At 38.5% G+C, this 25,936-nt stretch overlaps 3 protein-coding genes across 4 annotated transcripts in view; 1 reads left to right on the top strand and 2 right to left on the bottom strand.

Moving 5' to 3' along the window:
* The window catches only part of LOC126377384 (protein Wnt-1-like), a 104,117-nt gene extending 93,508 nt beyond the window's left edge, over nucleotides 1-10,609 (top strand). The window contains exons 3-8 of one of the 2 annotated variants that reach the window (XM_050025112.1): nucleotides 46-166; nucleotides 6,108-6,265; nucleotides 6,608-6,715; nucleotides 7,215-7,361; nucleotides 8,000-8,145; nucleotides 8,435-10,609. In XM_050025112.1, the coding sequence (XP_049881069.1) occupies nucleotides 46-166; nucleotides 6,108-6,265; nucleotides 6,608-6,715; nucleotides 7,215-7,361; nucleotides 8,000-8,145; nucleotides 8,435-8,636 (882 nt within the window). In that variant the 3' untranslated portion in view covers nucleotides 8,637-10,609. The remainder of the gene's footprint in view (nucleotides 1-45; nucleotides 167-6,107; nucleotides 6,266-6,607; nucleotides 6,716-7,214; nucleotides 7,362-7,999; nucleotides 8,146-8,434) is intronic. The other variant, XM_050025113.1, reaches the window with a different exon arrangement.
* An 867-nt stretch (nucleotides 10,610-11,476) lies between these two features.
* On the bottom strand, nucleotides 11,477-16,103 carry LOC126377376 (chitin deacetylase 7-like). Its single transcript, XM_050025102.1, has 6 exons — nucleotides 15,915-16,103; nucleotides 14,974-15,286; nucleotides 14,322-14,589; nucleotides 13,670-13,856; nucleotides 12,530-12,664; nucleotides 11,477-11,724 (listed from the first exon to the last, which is right to left on the bottom strand). The coding sequence occupies exons 1-6, from the start codon at nucleotides 16,092-16,094 to the stop codon at nucleotides 11,650-11,652; spliced, it is 1,158 nt and encodes a 385-aa protein (XP_049881059.1). The 5' UTR covers nucleotides 16,095-16,103; the 3' UTR covers nucleotides 11,477-11,649.
* Nucleotides 16,104-19,368: 3,265 nt separating this feature from the next.
* LOC126377378 (chitin deacetylase 8-like) lies at nucleotides 19,369-24,692 on the bottom strand. Its single transcript, XM_050025106.1, has 6 exons — nucleotides 24,481-24,692; nucleotides 22,335-22,647; nucleotides 21,786-22,053; nucleotides 21,298-21,484; nucleotides 20,493-20,630; nucleotides 19,369-19,599 (listed from the first exon to the last, which is right to left on the bottom strand). The coding sequence occupies exons 1-6, from the start codon at nucleotides 24,649-24,651 to the stop codon at nucleotides 19,525-19,527; spliced, it is 1,152 nt and encodes a 383-aa protein (XP_049881063.1). The 5' UTR covers nucleotides 24,652-24,692; the 3' UTR covers nucleotides 19,369-19,524.
* Nucleotides 24,693-25,936: the final 1,244 nt, after the last annotated feature.

Raw genomic sequence — 25,936 nt, 5'->3', positions numbered from 1 at the left:
CATCATCAGCTCGTATAAGTAATCACATAACTATAAACCTTGCAGGTGTTGCAGACGGGAGCCCAGCAGGCGGTAGAGGAGTGCCAGCACCAGTTCCGCCACAGCCGGTGGAACTGCAGCACGGTGGAAAACTCCACTGATATCTTCGGTGGAGTGCTCAAATTCAGTGAGTGTAACTCTTAAATCATAACGTTCTTTCGCTTTCACTGATCGATACTGATCATTGACCAGGTCAATGACCTTTATTTATAATAGAACGCCATTTTGGCTATCGTGTGGCTTATGAGGTGTATCACCAACCTCATCAACCCTGACACCAGGGTTGCAATAGTTGTTGGTTTGAATACCGGCTCAATAATAAATTGAGTCGCTAAAGGCCCCTGACATGTCTCATATAACGACTACTTTGTACTTATATTAGTAAGTAATCATTGGCACGAACGGCTAAACGTGTCTTCGCAGCACGGACTATCTCACCTTCGGACGTTCTGGTGATCAGCCTGCCATATTCTAAACAAACCAACTCACAAAGTGATTTTTGTGATATGTCTCCACCGGGATTAGAATCAGGGACCTCCGGATCGTAAACTCATCGCTTAACCATTGGAACACGGAAGCCGTTACTCCTGATTGATACTGGCTACTGACCACGGATCATTGACCCTTTATTTTTAATAGTACGACATTTGAGCTACCTTTTTGCTATGACTACTCTTTTTTTTACTTTCTGCTGGTTATAAATTCTGTACCGTCGGTGAAAAGTAATACAAGTCCAAAATTCAAGTTTTGAGAAAATCGAGTTTAAAGTTAAAAATATTCTAGCTCGCGACTTATAAGGAATAATGGAACAGAAGTTAGATGTGTCGATAGGTGATGATGGAAGGTTTCTTTTCTAATATTTAGTTATATTTAGAACCTAAACAGAAATGGTAGAGGATCAAAATAAATTACATGTATCAGTTGACACCAACTTTTATATTGTGTAAATTGATACAAGTCTACTTATACCTTTTTACACACATAACTATAAAAAAGTCATCGTTGATATATCATATTTCAATTATTAATTTTACAGTCTTATTCTACAAAAAACAAAATGTCTTGGAAGAAAGTTTATTTCATAATGTTGTAGAAAGGCAAAATTATATTTATTTTCTTTAAAAAGTAAAGAAACGTAACTTATATCAATTGACACAAACGATAAACTATAACGAATTTGTGTCAAGTGGTTTAACATGACTTATTTTGTCGGTTTTATTGTGTAAAATGATACATGTTTTTACGAATTTCTAATAATAAATACATATAAAGATGGTACACGTATATATAGTGTAAGGTGGCGATAATAAGATATTTTTGTTATGATTTTACTCTCAAAACTCATAAATAACCGGTCAAAACCACCACCGCTGCCCACTATAAACACATTTTGTCCACTACACTACGCCCCTAATCAAAACCACTTTTGGTTCATTTTTGCAGTCAAAATCTTACAAATTCAATTATGATAATATTTCCACCCCTAACAAATGAAGGTAAGAGGAATCATATTAAGACTGGTCATTAGGAATGTTTCGGGCTAGCCTGGCAGTATGGCCTGGAGATAAAGGTGATGTACCTACGTACTTTTAAACCAAAATCACACAAACCGGTAAGTGTTACTTCTTTCTTGCTGAAACTATTTAAAAGATCACAACTCATTCCACAATCAAAATCCCCTAAAGTAAAGTAAAATTCGATATTTCGAATTATCAAAATTCCCGGTCTAATGGTAGCCCGCAACATTGACAGAACGATAAACGGAGTCGAATCAATGTTGACGATGAGAATAGGTAGTGAAAATAAAGATCACTGGTTCACCTCCAAACCTATAGGTTACACAGGGCTATCCTCAGACCATGACCATGACCACCATGGACCATGGTCTGTTAAGGTTAAGCTAAATGAGCTCGTTTCCGCAAAACTCTACACGTAAGCACACGTGGGGGACTTTCCGCGTATCCTCGCGTATGGACCACTATTGTGAAGTAAGCAAACTTCCCACTATATCATCATCATCCTCCTGCCCTTATCTCACTCTAGGTGGGGTCGGCACAACATGTATGGGCAAATGTCCCATCTTCTTCTTCTTCTATCGTGTGGATTGTGAGGTGAATTACCAACCCCATCAACCCTGGTGTCAGGGTTATAACTGAGCCGCCATAGGCCCCTGACTTGACTCAATGAATACTCGAATGTCCCATATGTAATGTTATTTTAATGGGCTCAGTTTTCCGCATAAACGCAAGTGGTCCATTATGCGTGCATTTATTGACTATGTAAGCCAACTAACTCCTTTCAGAAGCTCAAATACCTCCTGGGATTTTTACAAACTTTGTGACCTGGTTTAATTAAGGGGTTGTGCCCGTGGTGTTGCCAATTATTTATTCTAATCTAATCTATCCTACAAGATCCCACTGCTGGGCAAAGGCCTCCCCTTCCTCTTTCCATTTTTCACAGTCCTGTGCGTAATTCTCTCTTATGTAATCAAAATACAGAAAACAAATATTACTGGTGGTGATCAAGAGTTCAGAGCAGTTATTCCCTTTATAAAAATGAGGAAGCTCGACAAATTTACACCATTCAACGTGTTTGAGAAACTGGTAATCCCGATGTAATGTAATGCCCGGTGATGTGGCAGATCCCGATGCTGCCGATGCCGAGCTGTCATCTACGGCTGTGTAGGTTCAAAAATACCACTACCGGCGCTTGCATAAAAGATCTAACCAGCGTGTATTGAATGGCTTGCATATTAATTGGAGCTCGATAATATTTGGAGCCATTATTTCACGTCTACAACCTCCTTAGCAATGAAGGCAGCGTTCAATCTGCCACCGCTTAACCTGCATGTAATCAAGAAAACTATGTTAAACAGCTTTGCTTCGAGCTAAGGGAAGGAGACTAACGACAGTTATGACAAATCTCAAATACCTCTTGACTAACCCTGCCATGGTGATAACGACGCCATGATCAGGACCCACAACTTATTGAGGTACTGTAATTAAGTACTACAAGGTGGTTATAGCAGAAAGAGAAAAAACACGGTTTGGTCTGAAGTACTAACTTAACCTATACCCATTCGCAATGCGGATCTGATATGGTTTGCTGTGGCTCTAGACAAAATGTCTTCCCATAGACAGGGGTATGCGGAGGTCACCCTAGGATACACACTGGTGGCGCATGGAATCGAACTTGTATGTATCATTATACACGAAACGTTATTGATATCTATGATCGTATTTTCTGAAATATTTTGATATATATTAATTTATATTACTTTTCACGAAAAAATAAATTTGGTGTTTGATGTTACAACTAAAATTATATCATTAAACACGGACTGTGAGAATTCAAGGATTGCGTGTATTTTAATATATGTTGAGTTGCATTTACTTACACCAAAATATTTAGTGAAAATCTTCATTTCACTTTAATGCAAGTTAAGATGAATTATGTTACACGTGTTATAACAGCATGAATCCTTCACAAACAGTACTTATATCACTAAACACAAAAATTATCTCCGTATTTATAATAGCTACAGTTACGAGAATTAGACAGAAAGAAAGAGAATTTTTTGAACATGAAGTGTGTGCTAATAACTCAAAAGTGATACAACTCGAGTTGTATTACTTTTCACCGACGGTACAGAATTATTTGCGATACTTATTTGCGATACACGTACAAATATGATGAAGGAAGATGGAAAGATTGACAGTTGCATAATATAATCATCATTCCATTTCATTTCGTATCATTGACTATAAGCGGACTTATTATTGTAAATTAATAATCAACACAATAATTTAACCGAGTCTCTTATTTTGGAAAAATATTTGAAATAATGTCACTTATTTGGTTACACGAATCTGTCATATTAAGTATTCCAAAACAATCCGTTTCTGTAACCAGGTTCTAAGTATTCTTTACTTAAGTTTTAATGGACCATTTTGACAATATCTTTTTTGTCTTCTTCTACCAACCTTCCACCCTTCTGGGCCTTATGGCTTGTACCATATGCTCTATCAGTAAGGAATTCTGTTAATATTCCACTAACACTTGCCTAAAGGATACCTTTAACATCCGAATGCTATTACTGAAGTAAGAGCCGACGAAAACATTGGAGGAATCTTTGAAGTACAGCTACAAGCAACACCGGCGCTTTGTGAGCCACATCCGTCGTCTGCGCTGTTTACTCTACCTGAGTGCGCGAGCGCAACGAACAGAAATGGATCTGACATCTCAATTTTAGTAGTATTGGAGAAAAATCTTCTCTACAGAACGGTTTCAAGTTTAGTTTTATTTATTGGGGAAGAACCTACGATCCACTTCAGAAATCCTGTAGTGTTAATTTTAAATGCAGAGATTCGAAGGTTGAGCTTAGGATGGACCGTTTCCTCCATATTTTTGTCATTGACAAGTGTGACAGGATGGCGGTGACAAATTATGAAGTAATATATGTATGAAGAGTTTTGATTCTTTTTAGTTGTTATTATCATGGCGTGCGTTTATTTTAAATTGTAAACAAGGAATTTGTGCCAAGTGATTACGATGCTAAGGTGATATTATGCAGAAAATATAAAATACTTAGTAAAGCAAATTTGAACCACATATTGAAGGCGTGATTCATATATAAAGAATATGAGAAAAACACTAAGTAGAACAAAATCACAGTTAATATTATTCAACACGAAAAACCAAAAGCAAAGAACGAAGCGTAGGCGCCAGGAAACGATTGTAAACTTGAAATATTTATTAATGAGTGCAAACTCGGATGAGTGGGTTAACGTACTGAGCTGTATAACTACATCTTCCATATGTCCGTTATAACTGTAATGAGATATTTCAAACAAATCAGTTATTTCTTGGCTATCATAATTTATAACTGGCCTAATACCTCGTAACTCCTCCGCTCGACTGGGAGTAAGGAAAAATAACTTATTCGTTCAGCTGTTTATCATCGCGGGCATGTTGTAAAAGTCTACTAAGGGGTTATTATGATTTTCCTCTCTAACATGATAGATGATCTGCATGAGCGCTAGGTTACCCGTCATCATATCTCAATCATGTTAGATGTACACTGTTAAGCGTAGGTGCAGGTTTCTGTATTTTTTGTCCTTTGTGCTGTATAAAATCATCATCATCAGCCGTACGACGCCCACTGCTGGGCATAGGCCTCCCTCAAGAATCTGTATAAAATAGAAATATTTATTTATTTAGGTTTACTGAGAGTCACTCACAATTTTTCTTCTATCGTGTGGATTGTGACTTCCTCAACCCTGTGTGCGTTTGTACAGTGTCGTTACACGCCGTCGCTTGTGACAAGATGCGCCGTGCACACTTTTTTACAGAGATTGGTTGCCTATTTGTTACACTAGGGCTTTGCTAAGGAGCGTGAGCGATGTTGGTTAGTCTAATACCGCGTCCATTTTGAACAAGTTTACAAGAAATCCGTCTTCTTGGTTCTTTGTTTATTTTCAAATGTCGATTGCTGGGATCACGTGCGGTACTGTTGATTGAAGCGCTCACACTGTTTACTCTATACCACTAATAACACGACCAGTTTACCCAGACCCCCGGTCTTCTTTAGTCATAGAAGTTATAAATGAAGGGACTGATGTCGTATTGAAGCACGAAGGTCATCGAGTTTGGTCGCAAAGGTGCCAGTTGGTCAATGAACTATGTACGGATTATTAGTAAATTAGAGATAATTTTGTGTTGTGGAAGATGTAATGTTTGTAAAATATTGTATTAGTGATTACTTCTGTAAGGAAAGATTTAGACAATCAACATTTTTTTTATGAACTAAGTTATAATAATAAACTTATCAAACCAACCCTGCTTTCAGGGCTATTATTATTGAGCCGCCAAACACCAGTAAGTAATAACCCTAAAAGCCCATAAGCTTGGATCAACTTACTTTCGGACAGTCACGTGATCAACTTGCAAAATTAGGCATTAAAAATGTTTTTTTATATTTCCCCACCAAGATTCGAACCAGGGACCTCCGAAAGATCCTAGTCGTTTAGAATAATTTAATAATTGAATTCTACCATTCACTCTTCCAGAGTCCCGTGAATCAGCGTTCGTGCACGCTTTATCAGCAGCTGCGCTCGCGCACGCCGTCGCCCGCGCCTGCAGCCGCGGCGAGCTCAACGAGTGCTCCTGCGACGCGCGTGTCAGGAAGCGCACACCGAGGCACTGGCAGTGGGGTGGATGCTCTGAGGTGAGAGAATAAGACCATAAACTAGATGGCAACGGCAGAAGTGGAGCCAGGAGTGACTGCTGCTGAAATTAAAGGGCCGCAGGATACCAGTGACGTCACTCACGTTGGGGCTTATGCTGAGCGAGGTGTTTTTATTCAGGACGCCACCGCAGATGATTGGGCCATATTTGTACTTTTGAAGTTTTAGTACTCGTTTATTTTTTAAATTATTTTTTTGTTGTAATATTTGTTTCTTTCTTAACACGTTCATTGTGTATGAACCACATATGAGGCAAGAAATTTGAAACTCGTACGTGCATGTCCTATATGTGAGGCATACTTTATTTATTTTTTACGTTTTAGGATATACGGTATGGAGAGATGTTCAGTCGAGATTTTGTGGACTCCAAGGAAGATAAGAATACTGATGAGGGCTTGATGAATCTTCATAATAATGAGGCGGGGCGACGGGTAAGCAAAAATATAAATATATATTTTTTAAATAACGTAATTGCAATAATTAAAACACATAATAATGGGTTCTTACCGCGTTTAAATCAGGGACATATGAGACTCCCGATATTTCGACACTGTTGCAAGTGCTATGATCACGGGATGACAACCCGTGATATATCCGTGTCGATTGGTCAGGGAAATAATCCCTGATTTAAACGCGGTTAGAACCCGTTATTATGTGTTTTAATTATGATAATAACCGCGTAAACTTAAAACAACGTACTTAATTGCATATTTCTCACTGATTTCTCTATGCACTATCAATGCTTTGGACAGTGTAAGTCATTTGAACGATCTCAGTCTAGTGTTTAAGGCGTTGTACCCACGATCTGGTGAGCCTCGGTTCGATTCCCATAAATGAAATTCAACTTTGTCATGGGTACCCTTGGTTACATGACCGTACAGAAGAAACACGAGAAGAATTATTTTGAATGCTTTGCGTATCTCATTCCAGGCGGTTCGTAGCCGCATGCAGCGCGTGTGCAAATGCCATGGCATGTCCGGTTCCTGCTCCGTGAGGGTCTGCTGGCGTCGTCTGCCGCAACTTCGTATGGTCGGTGACTCTCTTTCGACTAGATACGAAGGTGCTTCGCATGTCAAGGTAAGGATCTTCTCATCAATTTTGCTTTAGTTCTGTTATGGCATTATTTTCTATCTTGAAATATCATCTTCATTTAACCTCCTAACAAAATAGTGGTATACAATGGTATAGAATAAGCACTACGTGTCTTTCGTGACTGTAAATACTTTGTTACACGAAAGCATAAAATAAGGAATAATACTACGTATAGAATTGCAAATCTCCGCTCCCCATCAGCGGTTGAGCTAGGTTTACCTCACCCCTCCTCGATCTTAATTTAGTCTTCAATCGTATAGGCGTCAGATGTCACACACACAGATGCGCGTGTACGATAACGTCAATGTGTAGTATCTGTAAAGCGAAGATTTTGTATGAAGTGTTCGGGGTGTGAACATTCGGTCTTACAACTTTAAACAATCTACTACTCTGTATCCATGAATGAATCATCTTCTTTGATTAATATGATTTCTGTTGTTCTTGTTATAAATCTGATTACTATTATAAATAGTTTAGTTTCTCTTATATTTATATCTTTTATCCTTTCGGTTTTACTGATTAGATGTTGACTATCATCTGTTTTATCTTCTGTTTGCATTAATTTTCCACTCTGAATAATCTCTGAGCTAACATTTTCTTCAATTTCTCGGTGTCTAACCTAGAAATTGAACTTATTACAGGTTGTGGAGCGCAAACGAGGGAAGAATATAAGGAAACTGCGCCCCCTACATGCAGACATGAAGAAACCGAACAAAACTGACCTCGTCTTCCTGGAAGATTCTCCGGATTACTGTGAACCTAATGACGAGTGAGTAATGGAAATATTTATTGGTCTATTTTGTTTGAAATCCATTATATTTACTACGAATAAAACGGTAACTCTCCGCTCCCCACCAGCGGCTGAGCTAGGTTTACCGCACTTCCTCTCGGTATTACTTTAGTCTTCAATCGTAGGACGTCAGACGTTACACACACAGGTGTGTGTGTGTACGATAACGTCAATGTGTAGTGTCTGTATAAAGTGAGGATTTTTTGTGTGAAGTATCCGGGTTGTGATGTAAGACTGCTAAAATAAACCATTTTTATTTTTGTATTAGATTGGGCATTCTGGGCACCCGTGGTCGAACCTGCAACCGGACATCAGCTGGTCTCGACGGATGTCGTCTGCTCTGCTGTGGTCGAGGATACCAAACTAGGGTTCGTGACCACGAGGAGAAGTGTCGTTGTCGTTTCGTCTGGTGCTGTCGAGTCCACTGCGAGATCTGTCGGTATAAGCGTGACCATCATGTTTGCAATTGAAGTCTTCTTCCTAACACCTTAAGTATTTTATTCTAATTCAGTGTCCGGAAATGAATGTGAGTCTCTCGATTTTCCAAGTAATGTTATTGCGTTAAAGGCTGACGATATTATTATTGTAATGATAAAATCAGGTATCAAAATGCACAATATTTATCTTGTTTACTTCTAAACCTTCAGTTTTCTTAACTTATTCAAATAAAATTGTTTACCGATTGTGTGAATGTCTTTTATAATGAAATAAATCGACTGATCTTCAATTAAGTTTACGATGCCGCTTTTTGTACTTGGTGAGGTGCGTCTTCTCCAATTCTATGTTGTCCATAATCATTAGATTTGTCTATGCACAAGCTATCCAGGTATTAAGTCAATATTATTATAGACTTAAATTGTACAATAGTTCGAAACGTAGCGTTCTGAAATTGTCTACTTGACAGTTTTCGAATAAGTATTTTTTTTTAAATTAAAACGCTTATTTTATACCTCTTAAAATATTTTATTTTCTCAATAAATGGTTGGTCACGTGATATTTTCACAAGTGACGTCATATTTTAATAAACAATATAAATGTCAAACTATGCGTCATTTCAAGTGACTTGAAACCTGACAGATAGTTTTTGTTTATTTCGTGAAATGTGACGTCACACGAAATTCAATCATGGCCGCCCGTGTCTTGTAATAAGTACACAGATAAAAAATCGCATTCTCATCTTGTAAAATAAAATATTGAAAAATAGATATTGGATAATAATCGTTAAATATTAAACTACCATTTCTGACATATTTCTTATTTTATTGTTACAACTGTCAAGTAGCGGATTTTATTTGTATTGAGGCTAAATCATTATCTATGTTTAATTAATTATTACTATCTACGATTGTTTATCATACGATCCGTCTTATGATTGCCATTTTCGATGAAATATTTCATTGCAATACTTCTTGCTTTATCTAATTTATTAATTTCATTAAATACTTAATCGTTCGTCAAATTTAAAATTGCAATCGACTGATTTATTCTTAATTATATTAGATTTTATTTCTCTGGAGATAAGCTTTAAAATTATTTACAGTATTACTAACTTATTTAATTTTATGTCTAATTTGTATAAAGGTGTAAATATTTCTTTTTTAAGTCGCTGTGGTAGTGCAACATTAGTTTTAAGTTAATTTTAATTTAAATAAGTTTCGTCAACTTTTCTGAAAGTGTAAATATTAAGGATTTTATGTACTTAATTAGATGTAGATGTTTTATTTCTACCTCATGAGCAAAAATCTTAAAGCCATACATGTATTGTTTTTTGTCGACGCTATGTTAGCATAAGTATTTGATAATCGTTGTAAATACTTCATTTATTATAAGCTAGTGTTAATAACTTATTATATTAGATTGTGATGGCTTTATTCCTCCTAGATTTAGGATGTATTCAGTCTCTTTGTAGCTCTTCATGTCTATAGATGCATCTTTGTCGTTGGTCGTTCAAAACATACTTAGAATAACTTCGATGTCATTTGTAAATACTCCATTGCGATATAAGTCATAACTGTTTTACGCTGGATCAAAAACTTGATTTGTTATTATAATATTTTTATGTCTAATTTACTTTGGAGTGACTGTCTTATGAACTTTGCTCTATGGCAGGCGATAATGAGTGATTAGGTGAAAAACGTCATTTCCTTGCATTGAAAAAAATATTTTATGCAGTAAAAGGAAATATTAATTTAAGTTTTCTTCCTTTCAAATTCTATCTTTGTAATTGTAAACAACTTTTATAGTATAAACATGGGTTAAGACACTTTTATACTGATTCAAGAGTAATGATAAAGTAACCAAAACAAATACAGTAAGTTAGTACTTATTCAAATAATTCTTAGGATATTTATGAAAGAGTCAACGCAAGGACTTTTAGCCTAACTTTGGATATGAATAGTTATTCCTCGATGTAAATGACGTAAAATAAATGTATTAGAAAATATTTGGATGTGTTTCATTAGAAAGCATTTAAGAAGAGTAGGCCAGGAGTAAGGACCACGTATATATTAATTTGTTCGAAAAGGGGATTGGAATTCTCTGCCGTCTTCTGTATTTCCGATAACCCGGGCGATTTCAAGGCCAGAGTGAACAGGCACCTTCTGGTTGAACTCGCTCCATGTTAGGCCTCGTCAATGTCTTCGGGCAAGTCTGGGGCCAAGAGCAAACCCATCAAATGTAAAAAAAAGACTGGTGCTGATCACCACCAGATACCTCATATTTTACAGCTGTCACTTTTTTATTGCTGACGTAGCAACTCGATTAAGTCGAATAATTACGTCATTACACACGTTAAATAACTTTAATACCAGCTGCGTGCCTAGGTGATTCCTCCGTGTTATTGTTCCATTCACATGAGTGAATGAAGGATCATTTTAGAACAACAGCTACTGTCAATCATCCGTCTCTTTTCTACCTGGCGAGGTAAAACTTAAAATTATTATGACTGTGTTGCGGATGTCGCTGAAATCTGCACCATTGTTTGCTTATTCTGTAGACTTCAAAGGCATGGCACTGCCTGAATTTAACAGTACTTAAATTTATGTCATCACTAATTTATGAGCCAGGCTCTTGTCGGTATAGCATTCTCCATGCGACTTTTTTAAGGATAAATACAGCAGTAGTTTCCTTCTGGCCTTTGGCCCCGTAGTATTCTGAAGCGAGTGGGATGGCACCCAGAGTTGTCTATTTCAAAGCCGTACTAGGACTCCTGTTCTTCACCTTTGAATAGTTCTGACAGTTACTGCTGCCCTTTGTCAGGTTTTCAGGTTACAGTCCCTGTGACTCCTAATGTTAAAATTATGTAACAAACTGTAATTAAAGTGTTTATTGATAAGATAATTTAATGTTATTTACAAAGACGTCGATGTGATTTGTAGATTTTCTTTGGGCGGCATTCATTAATTGGCCAAAGTGACGCTGCTTTGTCGAATCACAACAACTTGGCAGGAGTATTGTACATTACCAAGTACATTATCAAATTGTTTACTTCCCTAGAGGGTTCCCCAGCCATGGGAACACATTAGGACATTCGTTGCAAGCTTGCAGCCAAAACTGCTCCTGAAACACAAAATAAAATTTAATTTGTCGAATAAAAGAATAATGTTCAATGTGAGAGGCAGTAGTAGGTCGCAAAACTTTTTTAAAATAAAAGGACAATTTTTAACCCTTCGCAAAATTATCGATTTGAGACATTCAATCTTTTTATTTATTTATTAATAAAACAGGCACAAGGAACATACAAAGAAAACAGATAGTACAGGTAAACTTATCTCGAAACAAAGAGATTTCTTCCAGCTGACCTACGTTATGAGAGAGATATTCAACCTATAATATTATATAGATAAACGTACATACGCTTAAGATGATCCGTGCTTCGGAAGGCACGTTAAGCCGTTGGTTCCGGTAACTACGGTCGTTACACGAGCCATATCATGACACCAGGGTTGATGAGGTTGGTCCACTACACAACCCAAACGATAGAAGTAGACCATCTGATAAGAGACACATACATAAACAGCCTATATTAGTCCCACTGCTGGGCATAGGCCTCCCCTCAATCAACCGGAGGGGGTATGGATCATACTCCACCACGCTGCTCCAATGCGGGTTGGTGGAGGTGTTTTTACGGCTAATAGCCGGCTCCAAAGCACGGAATCATCTTACTTTTTTGGATAATCAGGTTATTCAAGCCTGAAAAGTCCTTACCAAACAAAGGACAGTCTCAAAAAGTGATTTCAGTGATTTCGACAATGTCCCCATCGGGAATCGAACCCGGACCTCCAGATCGTGAGTCTAACGCTCTAACCACTAGACCACAGAGGCTGTTAAGAGACATTCATGTGTATAAGACAATAAATCTTACGTAGGTGTGATCAGCTTTGAGAGGGCCGCAACTGTTGACGGGGCACTCAGCAGCTTGAGCTCGGCAAGGTTTTGACGAGTACTCGTTAATGGGAACTGGGTTCTTGATCCAGTCAATTACCTCACCGGCGTTCACCTGGGAATTGTCATAGGTTTTACATCACTAATTTAGGAGCCACGCTTTTGTCGGTGTAGCATTCTCCATGCTACTTTTTAGGGAAAAAATAGGGCAGTGGTTTCCCTCTTGCCTTTACATTATCTTATCAATAAATATTATAATTACTGTTTGTAACATAATTTTGCCCAGAGATACGGGAGAAGACCTAATCGGTTGTAAAAGCGGAGATGGGAGTCATAGGGACTGTTACCTGGAATCTGATAGACGGTAGCAGTAACTGTCAGTACTATTCAGAAACGAAAGACAGGAGTCCTAGTATGCCTTTGAAATAGATTACTCTGGGCGCCATCCCACTCACGTCAGACAGAGGTTTTACATACCTTGCAGTGTGAATTTACGCTGTTTTGTAGCTATGTCTTATTTTATAACATAACATAAATTCACATTTACGTCTCAGTTGGAGTAGTCAGCGGTATATCTATCGCAAGATGAACTAAGTACCCACACCCCACCAAGCTTTCTGTAGGACCAACGTGATAGGCTATCTATAACGGTCGAGCAAAATTTATCACTATTTGACAAGCAAGCCGGTTCTTTCGTATAGGTTCGTATAACTTGACGAACCTTAAACTCTAGTAAACTATTTTTTTATAGTATCTTCTTTTTCTAATCTTTTTATTCCCTGTTGGAATATAGGGCTCGAATAACAGATTTCCACCCCTCGCGATCTTTGCAACCTCTCAGAGATTTTTGTAGTATAATTTGGATATTTTTCACCATACAGATTTGGCTGGAAGAGATCTCTTTCATAGCCAAGCCCGCCTTTTGTTACATGTTTTCATTGTTTGTTTCACTGAGGCACTTTTATATTTAAAAAGTGACTGTTGTGGTTGATATTATCATCACAAGCGCTTTTGGACTTTGGCTATTTATAAATCAGTAGTTTAATATCGGAAAGACTATCATTGCTACACAAAAGTATTTTTAAATAGGAAAAAAATGTGGGTGTCTATCAATATTTACCATGAAGACATCTGGCAAACCGTTGAGGAGATTCAAGAACCGCGGCAGAGCCATCTGCGGGCCAGGGAAGGCTGAGAGGAACCACTCGCGGAAGTGCATCCCGAAGGGAGCACGGTTGCTGGTATAGTGCCTCTCGAAGTTGCTGACCATGTATTCAAACCACGCATTGGAGTTATAGAGATCAGGACTGAAAACAAGTGTAAAGATTCAGATTTAAGAAGTAACATTGTAAAGCCCTAATATAGGTTGTACTTGTGAGAGAAGTAAGATTCAATTTTAGCAACCCTCGCGAACATAGGAACCTTAGGACAAATTCGTCACTTTCAGTCTTTGACACGATGACCTATTGCTACATACTTTTGTTTTCCTTTATGAAAAAACTAAGTATATTAGAAATTAATATGACTAAAACAAATTATTCCAATTTCTCCGGGTGAGAGCTTTAAGCGGTTCACATATTCCCGGCCAAATAGTTAATGCTATTTGCGGCAAATTTGCAATAATTCACATAAATAAAAGTCCAATTTCCACTTCTTGAAGTAAACATTAACAGCATATAGGGCACATGTCTCCCCTCAATTTACCGGAGGGGATGAAGTAAAAAATATGTTTCATTTCATGACATCCTAGAAAAACATGAAAAACCACTCACGGTGAGGGGCAAGAATCAGCTAAGTGACAAGGATTGCCTTCTGGATCCTCCCAACTGGCCAAAGGTAGCACCCATTTCCCAGGGAAAGATGCAGTCGGGCATGGAGGGTTGGGGCAATCTTGAGTCGATGCGTAGTCCAGGGTATATGGCCACAGAGCTGGGTTGAGGTCAGTAGTAGACGGCCAGGAAGCGTCATATGTCAGACCTGATTCTGACATAACTTGGAAGGTCGCGTTGCCAGCCATTTGGAGGTAAGGTATGCGGATGCCTGCAATAATTATTATTGTCACAGTTGGTAAGTTTGAAAAGTTTACTGGAACGTAAATAGTCTTTCATATTATTTTTTCATGACGGAACCCAATTTTTCAAATGAAAGTTCGCCACCGAACATGAAATTTTGATATTCACCCAAATAATACTAATTTGACTATTTACGTTCTAGTAAACTTTTCAAACTTACCAAGTTCGCCACCAAACTTGGCACATTTTGATATTCACCCATTTATACAAAACTTAAATTATTAAGATAAGTTTAAGGATGAAAAAAATAACATTTTTAAGTTATTTTTAAGTTTTAAGTTTGTACTTCGCTTCTGTAAAGTATGGTCTGAATTTAAAAAGAAAGTAGTTATATACTACACTTATAACCTACCTTTGATATCTTCAATTGGAATGTTAGCGAAATGCGACATCGTAATCCTTTGGTCTCCGAATTCCTTCCTCATTTCTTCGACAGTACCTTCAGCCCAGTATTCGTGGTTGGGATTGTGAGAGATGGACTTTAGACCGATTTCAAAACCCTGGTTGTACATTTGGTTGACGACTTCATAGTTAGTGGAGCCATGGTTGATGTAGAAGGTGGCTCCTACTGGGCAACCATTCATGTTGGTGCGACCGCCAAGATATTTGTTGAAGTCTTGCAGAGAATATTCGTCCACAGGTCCATCAAAGGTCATAACAACGAACTAAAAAAAGACAGCATTATTTAAGAGTAAGTTACTTAAAAGTGTCTTGTTTTGGTTAAAAAAACAGCTAATCTTAGGTAAGTATTAAATAGATCTCTATTTATAACCAAATTCGTCTTTATATATTTAAAGATATTTTAAAAATAATAACTGATTGGTAAATAACTTCGATGAGGGAATGGAATTCTTTGCCCTCTTCTGTATTTCCGAATGCATATTACCCGGGTATTTTCAAGGCCAGAGTGAAAAGGCACCTTTTGGGTGAGCTCGCTCCATCTTAGGCCTCGTCAATGCTTTCGGGCAAGTCTGGGGCCAAGAGCAAACCCATCAAAGGTAAAAAAAAATATTTCAACAGTCTTTATCAAATTGAAAATCTCCGTTATTTAGTCATCATCATCACTAATTTAAGAGCCACGCTCTTGTCGGTGTAGCATTCTCCATTCTTGTCTATCAAAGACCAATGACCGACCGTTGACCGTCGTCTAGTGGTTAGAAAAAAAAACGGCACCTTTTCATAATCCAGCTACCTCAACTGTTGCGCTGAGGTCTCTCACTTTTCAACACTACCTTTATGCATGCTAATATTTTTCTATTTTGTGGCTATTCTAATAAAATCTATAATACTCACTTGAGGAGTATCCCTCGCCGCCAACCCTCCAGGGATGTCGGTCGTGGAGCACCTGCAGTCAGGCAGTTGACAGGCCTCAAGATCACATGGTTCAGCCAAAGGTAACACCACTTCATCATCAGTCGGAGCTGATGAAACTAAAACGACTAACAGTAAAGATATGAGACCAAGCCACTTCATTTTTAAACCTTGTACTGCACTTTAGAGCTCAAACGAGTGCAGCTGTTTATATAGCTACAAATCTTAGATTTCTACAGATTACAATTAATCACCGGAAGGATTGATTTCAATTTGTTTTGAATACTTGTCGTCAATGAAACCTTTATCAATAGGTTTATGGCTAGGTCTAAAGTACCACTATTCTAAACAAGCAAGATTTTTTTGACGTTATTAATTGTGGCATTAACTACTTGGCCGGACAAATGGGGAGCGCCGAGGGCTCTCACTCGGTACAAAATTCAAGACAACCGGCCTGAGGGTGCCCTGTTGAGCGCGAACCTCTGGTTCTCAGTTGATATCAAGTAGAATTTTCCGTCGCAAAAGTATGGAACTGAAAATAATTTAGAAAAAACACTAATATTTTCATGAATTTTCCGACAGGAAATTCCACTTGATATCAACTCAGAATCATGGCCTGAGTCATACCCTTCAGTATTCGTTACGGTGTCACTAACACCCATGCCATGCCAGGTAGCCATACGGCTACCTGTATTTACTTGTACGGGGTGTAACCGTGTAAGTGACATTATAAAGAATACTGAGAGGGATGATTCAGCTCATTATTCTGACTTAATAACAAGTTGACTTCTCCGTCGCATAAGTATAGAATTGAAAATAATTAAAAAAACTATGAAAAAGCACGGATTTTGCGTTGGAAAATTCCACTTGATATTAACTCAGAATCACGGTCTGAATTATCCCCCTTAGTATTCGTTACGATGTAATTAACATCTTGTATACGAAGTGTTTTATGACCCACTGTGGGTCCTCTCCTTTCCCTTTTTAAGACATTAATAAACTGACCGTCGTCCTGCAAATTCCTTTTGTGAAGTATCGTCATCGACGGTTTTGTGGAGTCCAAAAAATTTATTTCATTCATTGACAGATTTTTCTTAACAACCTCCGTGGTCCAGTGGTTTGAGCGTTGGGCTCACAAACCGGAGGCCCCGGGTTCGAATCCCGGTGGGGACATATCACAAAAATCACTTTGTGATCCCTAGTTTGGTTAGGACGTTACAGGCTAATCAGCTGATTGTCCGAAAAAAAGATGAGCCGTGCTTCGGAAGGCACGTTAAGCCGTTGGTCCCGGTTACTACTTACTGATGTAAGTATGTAATCGTTACATGAGTCATGTCAGGGGCCTTTGGCGGGTCAATAATAACCCTAACACCATGGTTGATGAGGTTGACATACCACCTCACAACCCACACGATAAGAAGACAGATTTTTCTTCATTGTCGGGTAGTCTAAGATACTTTTATTATTTCTTGTGTAGGTACTTGTGATTCATATAATAAACCAGTCATCCACCAGCCACCGTCTTTCATTGACGTAACATTCATAAGTACTTATTTACTGTTCATATAATCTTCTGCAGTAATTGCCTACGTAATAAGATTATCATATAAACAATCAATGTAACGGAAATAATATTCCACTACGCCACCTTATTTAATTCATCTATCACGTGTGTAGATAATTTTAAACAAACGGCATAATTAAAATATAACTTTAGTGAAATATGTCTCCCTACTTTCTTGTTTCATTATACGAGCAAACCCGCGAATAAGAGCTAGTACCCAACACATTAACCATTAGAATTTTTTTTTCGGCGAAGCAAAAAGGAGGGCAGTGTTTGACAATTTGGGTTGTTTTGAAATGACGTAGATTCAAAAATATTAAATTGATAATTACGTTGAATAAATGATTCTGACACTCCAACCATATTTATGTTACCCTTAGGTATGTTTTATTGTAGAACAGGGTCACTGGAGTTGTGTAACGATATCAATCTTATTGACTGTCTAATTGATTGAGGAGCTCGGTGGCGCAGCGGTTAACGCGATCGGTCTGCGATTGTTGAAGTAAAGCAACTTTTGCAAAGGCCGGTCATAAAATGGGTGACCACAGAAAAAAAAGTTTTCATCTCGAGCTCCTCCGTGCTTCGGAAGGCACGTTAAGTCGTTGGTCCCGGCTGCATTAGCAGTCGTTAATAAGCACCAATCCGCACTGGCCCCGCGTGGTGGTTTAAGGCCCGATCTCCCTATCCATCCGTAGGGAAGGCCCGTGCCCCAGCAGTGGGGACGTTAATGGGCTGGTGATGATGACTGTCTTATTGATTCTGTCTGTCTTATTGTGAAGTGATTATGCTGGGGGTCGAGAAGCGTACACCGCTTTTTGCAGTTTCTGTTGCTTTACCCTAGGGTTCCACTCTAGCCGGCCAGTAATACCTTCACAGTCAGAAACGGAGTGCCTGACGGACTCTCGGGGACAGCTCGCCACAAGCTGGCTTGCGAAGGCAGATTACCAATACCAATATTAGACCACCAACACCAACGATGATATATCATTTAAAAGGTCTTTTGATCTAGAATAATTGTGTTTCAGGCGGCGTGGCCGCGAAGAGCTGCACTTCAGAACATGTGCCGAATTTTACAGTTAAGAGGTATTTCATTCCAGATCAACTAACACCGCTGACCCCAGTCGGGGCATCTTACCCTACTGGTGATAGTTTCAATTTGATGTACGGTTCATTGGTGTAGGTGTTTGAATTTTGCCCATACAAAGTGTGTATTTTTTTTACCTTTGATGGCTTTGCTCTTGGCCCCCAGACTTTCACTCTGCCCTCGAAAGTACCCGGGTTATATGCATTGGTTTTATTTATTGTTTCTTATTTTTCCGTGTACCTCGATGATATTTTGATTGGATGTTGCATGCATTTTGAAGCACATAATACATACTAAACATTGGCATAGGTTTCAGAATGATAGCTGTAGCCGTTCGAAATATAGAAATACATCGGCAGTTCTGACGTCAGAATGGCCGGTGTTGAGACATACCATTTAGCGCTCAAAGCTCTTAAGTACGAATGTTCATTTTCTTAGTACTTTTCAGTACAAAATTCGTAAAATCTTTCTGCATATATTTTATTAAGATATTATGTGATATTACATAGGCGGCCCTGACGTTCCCTTTTTACCTTACAGTCTTAACCGCGTGAACCAACCGTATGGGAATGCAGTTGAGGATCTTGGAAATTAGCCCAAACTGGAGGGTCAAAAAAATATTGCAATTTGACATTTGCGCATATAAAAGTAAGTGCACAATGCCAACCAATGTCAAATAGCAATATTGCTTTTTAGATAAATTGCTTCGATGTGGCCTTCACACATGACTTTGGACAGACTTCCTTACTCATTAATGTTGCTTTTGACTCACATTAGTAAAAAAGTACTCATTTTGAAATTGTTTATTTCACATTATTATATACAATAATATTTATAAGATTTTTAATAAATTATGCTCCGTTCTTCCTCCGACAGACGGACGGATAGCCTATTTCGACAAGTAGGACTTATATAGGCTGTTTACAGGTTTTGACTGTATGTTTTTACAGTCCCAGAGGATTTCCAAGCCACGGGTAGGTTCTTGGGCAAGTGTTGCAGATAGCCATCCAGTAGTCAAGCTGTAAAAAAGAATTTAATTAAGTATGTAATCGATAAAAAGCCAAATGGTAGGATTAGTGGTATTGGTGACGCAGTCAACAGCTTTGATTCACAGATCATCTTACTTTTTTGTCTAACAAAGTGATGTTAACTATATCCCCATCGATCCATCGGGAATCAAACTCGGACGTCTAGACCGTGATCTGAACGCTCTAACCACAAGACCATGCGATTCAAGAGTCAACTTTCTTGAGTTGTAGAGTTTGTTATAAAGTTCGCAATGCTGAGCAGCTGAATATGTCAATAAGCCTTTTCTTTTACTCCCAGTAGGGACAGATAGTTAAAAAGGCCACATCAAAGAAGTTCATCATAAAGCAATATTACTATTTGATATTTGCGCATATAGGAGCTCGGTGGCGCAGCGGTAAACGCGCTCGGTCTGCGATTGTTGAAGTTAAGCAACTTCGCAAAGGCCGGTCATAGGATGGGTGACCACAAAAAAAAGTTTTCATCTCGAGCTCCTCCGTGCTTCGGAAGGCACGTTAAGCCGTTGGTCCCGGCTGCATTAGCAGTCGTTAATAACCATAAATCCGCACTGGGCCCGCGTGGTGGTTTAACCCCTTAAATGCCGGAACGCGGATCTCGACCAGACACAATGTAAAATCTATTGTGTCTGGTATCTCGGCATATGAGAGGTTAAGGCCCGATCTCCCTATCCATCCATACGGAAGGCCCGTGCCCCAGCAGTGGGGACGTTAATGGGCTGGTGATGATGTGATGATGATTTGCGCCATGTCAACAAATGACAAATAGCAATATTGCTTTCCTGGATGAATTGCTTCGATGTGGCCTTTTTATCCCCCAGATATCAGTTTCGTGTAATATCAAGCAAAATAATAAAAAGCTTCGTTACGTTGTTGTGTTCTGCTCTGAGAGGACCACAGCTGGTTGCGGCACAGGGCATGGGAGCGAATGATTTGCAGGGTTTCTCCTTGTATTCATTGACAGGAATAGGGTCTCTGACCCAGTCGATAACTTCCGATTCGGTCACCTGCGAAAAGTCATGGTATCAATGCAATATGCGAAAGTAGTGCCAACACTGATAATTAACCTATAAACAAATTCATTCGCTAAGATTTTCCAAAAAAGCGTCCGGACCGTGTTGTAAATACGAATACATTAAGTTATGTAGATAGTTTAAGTCTTCTTCTTCTATCGTGTGGGTTGTGAGGAGAATTCCCAACCTCTTTTTGGACAATCAGGTGATCAGCCTGTAATGTCCTAACCAAACTAGGGATCACAAAGTGATTTTTCTGATATGTCCCCACCGGAAATCGAACCCGGGAACTCCGGATCGTGAGCCCAACGCTCAACCACTGGACCACGGAGGTCGTTAGTTTTAGTTATATCAAATTAAGATGTTATGGCTGTTCAAATAAAGTGCAATATTGGTTGTACAGTGTCGTTTTACGCCGCCGTTTGTGACAAGATGCTTGTCTACTTATTATATGTTTGTGAGTTTTAACCCAAAAACATGAAAGACAAAAAACTATTTCCAAGTTAGTCTCTAACATGACACAAACTAACGACTATATCCCAACTGGGGTAGTCAGAGGTACATAGAATAAATAAAAACAGAGGATACAAGACATGCTAGATATTGAATTCTGGAACACGGTGAATGTATCCTCTGTTTTTATTTAATACCAATAGTTTACCATGAAAGTGTCCTCCAGCTCATTGACCAGATTCATGAACCGAACCAGGGCATTCATAATAGCTGGGTAGGTGGACAGGTACCACTCATGGACGTAGAAGCCGAAAGGTGCGCGAGAGTTCAAGTAGTGACGCTCGAAGTTGGTCAAGATGAAGCGGAACCATGCCTCCTCGTCTTCCCTGTCTGGGCTGCGGATGGAAAAAAAAAACAATTTTTATGTCATGATTGTATGGCACAGGATTTAAGCCCAGGTAATGGCAATAGGCTCACGACCAATTGTATGGGACTTAAACGTACTTGACGAAGAGTTGGAGTATGTACACACCTATATAACACTATCAACCACTGTTGTAGGACCAGAATAGTTCTAACACTTTCAACTTACTCGAGAAGAATGAAGAAAAAACTACAGAACAAACTAATCGGCCATAGGCGCTAATTAACTATTTACCGCTGTCATACAAAAGTTCACAGGTTTCCAATACTTACAAAGCAAAGCAGGAGTCAACCATCGCACAAGGACTACCATTAAGGTCGAGCCAAGAAATCATCGGAGACACCCACGCTTTGGGGATTGACGCAGTGGGGCAGGGGCTGATGACGCAATCCTGGATGGAAGAGTAGTCCAGGGAGTATGGCCAAAGACCTGACCCCACAAACTGAACCGTCGGCCAGGAAGAGTCATAAAGAAAACCGTGCTCAGCAATGACCAAGAAGCTAGAATTACCAGCTAGCTGAAGGAACGGCATTCTGATACCTGGAAGGAGAAAACAAAGTGAAGATTTGTAGTTTTAATTTGATGGATAGCATTTATTTAATAATAACAAAATATATATCATCATCATCATCATCATCATCCAAGCCGTGTCCGGCGACGGCGACTCCTAAATGTCTATCCCAGGTCGATAAAAAATATATAATGTGTAGATGGTCCATTGACAGTATGTATCTCAGGTGTGTTTAGTTTCTCGTGCACTTTGATTTCATTACAAAAACTATGAAAAAATTAAAGTGTATTTATTAAAAAATATGTCCTACCTTTAATTTCAGAACGGGGAATATTAGCGAAGTGAGACATTTGGGTTTTCTGGTCGGCGAATTCCCTGACCATATCTTCATAGGTAGCTTGGGACCAGTATTCCTGGTTGGTCTGATGAGAGATGGAGTGAAGAGCGATCTCGAAGCCGTTGTTGTACAGTTCATTAACCAGCTGGTAGTTGGTGTATTCATGGTTGATGTAGAAGGTGGCTCCAGCCGGGCACTGGTTGGAGTTTCTGCGTCCATAGAGGATTTTACGGTAGGTTTCGATGTTCAAGATGTTCACACCATCGTCGAAGGTCACAGTTACGAACTAAAAAGAAAATATTATATTTGTATTGTGTATACGGAAGTCATGCAAAAGAAGGTACCACATTTATTGTGACCTGGCATGTCATGGGAGCCAGCCAGCAAATGGAAGTAGAAGAAGAATATCAAAGCGTACATTGACAAGAAGAAGATAAAGTAGATGAAAGAAACTAAAAAACTTTCCAGTCTTTTTGAATGCAGGTAATAAACCTACTGTAAATTATGAAGTCAACATTTTCATAAAATCGGCAGACATGTAATGCTATTATCAGATACAGATATAAGAAAGAAAGATATAAGATATTTTTCAGGATAATCTGCAAAATTACAGTGATTTGATTTTGCTAATAATATTGCTATCGGCAAAGATTGTCTTCAAAGATAGCGTGTTTATTATCGTTTATTAATCAGTTTTATGAAATAAGTAAGTTACTTTCACGTTAACTAGGCATTTTCCTTATTGTAGATTTGTCGCAAATGGCATTAACTACTTGGCCGGACAAATGGGGAGCGCTGAGGGTTCTCACCCGTTACAAAATTGAAGACTGAGGGTACCCAGATCAGCTCGGCTCAGGGTGTCGTTTGAGAGGATAATATTTGAAAGAATTAATCGACTGTAGTGGGCTATCGACCCAATGAATGCGGGAAATTGTCAACCACGCCGGTCGGGTCGTTATCGGAGTGATTTTCGTTAACCAATTTTGCGGTGCACAACAGTGTATGGTTATTGTGCACGTATGAAAGTAAACGAGCTGTCTTAGTTACTTAAGTATATAATACTCTAAACTTCGAAAACATGAAATCAGCTTCACTTCTCGTGTCATTTCTTTTAGTTCAAAGCAACACGAAGAAAAGCGTACCTACCCTTTGACTACCTGACTGACCTAACTACCTGAATGACTATTAATGACCTAGTCATTCGCAGACATTCCTCTCTGTCAACATGTTAGCACATAATTTACAGGCTGTTAGTGACATCGTAATGAAAACTTTGATGCATAATTCAGACCACGATTCTGAGTTAATATCAAGTGGAATTTTCCGTCGTAAAATTATGGAACTGAAAATTTTAAAAATACAAAAATTTTCATGAATTTTCCGACAGGGAAATTCCACTTGATATTAACTCAGAATCATGGTCTGAACCAAACCCCTTGAGTATTCGTTACGTTGTCACTCACACCCATTCCTACTTGTATGGATATTGGTACCTATGATGTACGGGGTGCAATTGGCATCGCAACGAATACTGAGAGGGATGATTCAGCTCATTATTCTGAGTTACTATCAAGTGGAATTTTCTATCAAAAAAGTATAGAATTGAAAATAATTAAAAAAAACCACAAAAATTCCACTTCATTTTAACTCAGAATCAATGTCAGAATCATCCCCCTGTACTATGCGCAATTTAAAACTAGTACATAAATATTTTATTCTAACAACTATTTATAAATTCCTGCTGAATATATGTGTTCATAATATTTGCCTGATAATTTCTGGTTATGAGCAAGTATCCTTCGTTTCTTCTCTCGTGTGGGCTGTGAGGTCAATAACCGACCTCGTCAACCCTGGTCTCAGGGATACTATTGATTCGCCAAAGGCCTCTGACTTGGCTCATAGTAAGTATTACACGTTCACTGTTACGTGCAAATGTTATTTTTCGATAAACACATTGGAATTTATGTAGGTACATATACACACTATGGCAAGAAAATATGTGCCCCATATATGGGACATGCACGTATGAATTTTAAATGTAATGCCCCATATGTGGTTCATACACAGTGAACGATTTTTTTTTCAGCAGCGTCTGACAGTAATGTGAAAAGTCGTTTACCTGTGGCACATCACGCAAAGGAAGTCCTCCAGGGGTAGAAGTGGATGAACATCTGCAATCGGGTAACTGGCAACTTTCTAAGTTACATGACTCTGCCAATGGCAAATTCCTCTCCTCTTCAGCCACCACCAGAGCAACGAACAGCAATGACAAGAGAGTAAACCACTTCATTGTCAACACTAGTTTCTTACCAAATGCTATCGTCAACCAAATAATTGCACATTATATACTTTCCTTTCTATCTTATCAAGCTCATGTTTATAATCAGAATTATTATATTTGATTCAAATCTGTTATGGGTTATTGCTTATATCGCTTCCGGATTAAAGTTTTAAAGGCGCCGACATGTGAATTTAGCAAGTGAGGTGACATGTTGTTCTTTATATTCATTTTATCACCAGGGTTGAGTATTTTAAAACTAGGAATATCTATCTATCTATCTGAATGTCAATTGTGGCATATTTTGCAGTAGAAGGCAACCCTCAGACGTCACGTCACACACACAGTTGCGCGTGTACAGTCATGAGCAATAAATATCATGTACCCACTTTAGAACCATTATCGCACTATCATATTTGACATTTAATGAGACTTACGGTTTAATTTGTCAAAAAAGTTAATGTGACATGGTTTCAAAGTGTATACATATTAGCACTCGTGACTGTACGTTAACGTCATTTACGTATAGTGTTTGTGTATAATGAGGTTAAAGTGGCTTTATCCCTGAACTAAACGTGGGTGGACTGAGCCATTTTCTAGCCCATTTTTCATTTTACAATACAATACAATACAAATACACTTTATTGCACCAAAATAAAAAGAAATAATTACAAAAAGTCTCTTAACTAAGTACATGGCAAATGGCATTTTAATAATAATTGTAATTTTAATAATAGTTTAAGAAGTGGAAAAGTGAAAGAAAGGAAATAGTAGAAGTTCGTCTTTTTCTAGTCAACCCCGGGGTTTCGAAGTATCATCGTGTCTTAGATGCAACACGGCGATCTAAGATACTGTCGTAGTAATTATGTCCGATTAGGCGTATATCGAAATACAAGTTTCATGTCAGTGTAGCATTACTGTCGAGGTAGAATGTCATTGCATTCGCATCGTTTCTTAGTAAAGTCATGTCGAAAAAGCGTTTTGTCGGAGTAGAGTAGTATCGAAGTCGGAATAAAGAAGTGTCAGATTTTCATATTGCCGAAGCAAAATCTTGTCGGATAACAGTTTGTCGGATTTCAGTTTTTAGCCCGAATATATTCTTCCTTTGTTGGGCTCTTTCGAAATGTTTTTCCATTAAAGATTGTAAAAAGTACTAAGAATTATTGATGACGATAGATAATAAATTGTTGCACAATTATACAATAAAATATTTACAAAAGAGACAACTAGGTACCTACATGGAAAATGGCGGCTTTATCGCTTAAAGCGATTTCTTCCAGACAACCATACGACCAGA

Source organism: Pectinophora gossypiella, chromosome 23 (assembly GCF_024362695.1).
Source record: "Pectinophora gossypiella chromosome 23, ilPecGoss1.1, whole genome shotgun sequence".
Taxonomy (NCBI): Eukaryota; Metazoa; Arthropoda; class Insecta; order Lepidoptera; family Gelechiidae; genus Pectinophora; species Pectinophora gossypiella.
Note: the sequence above shows the minus strand (reverse complement) of the source record. Positions and strands in the feature narration are given on the sequence as shown.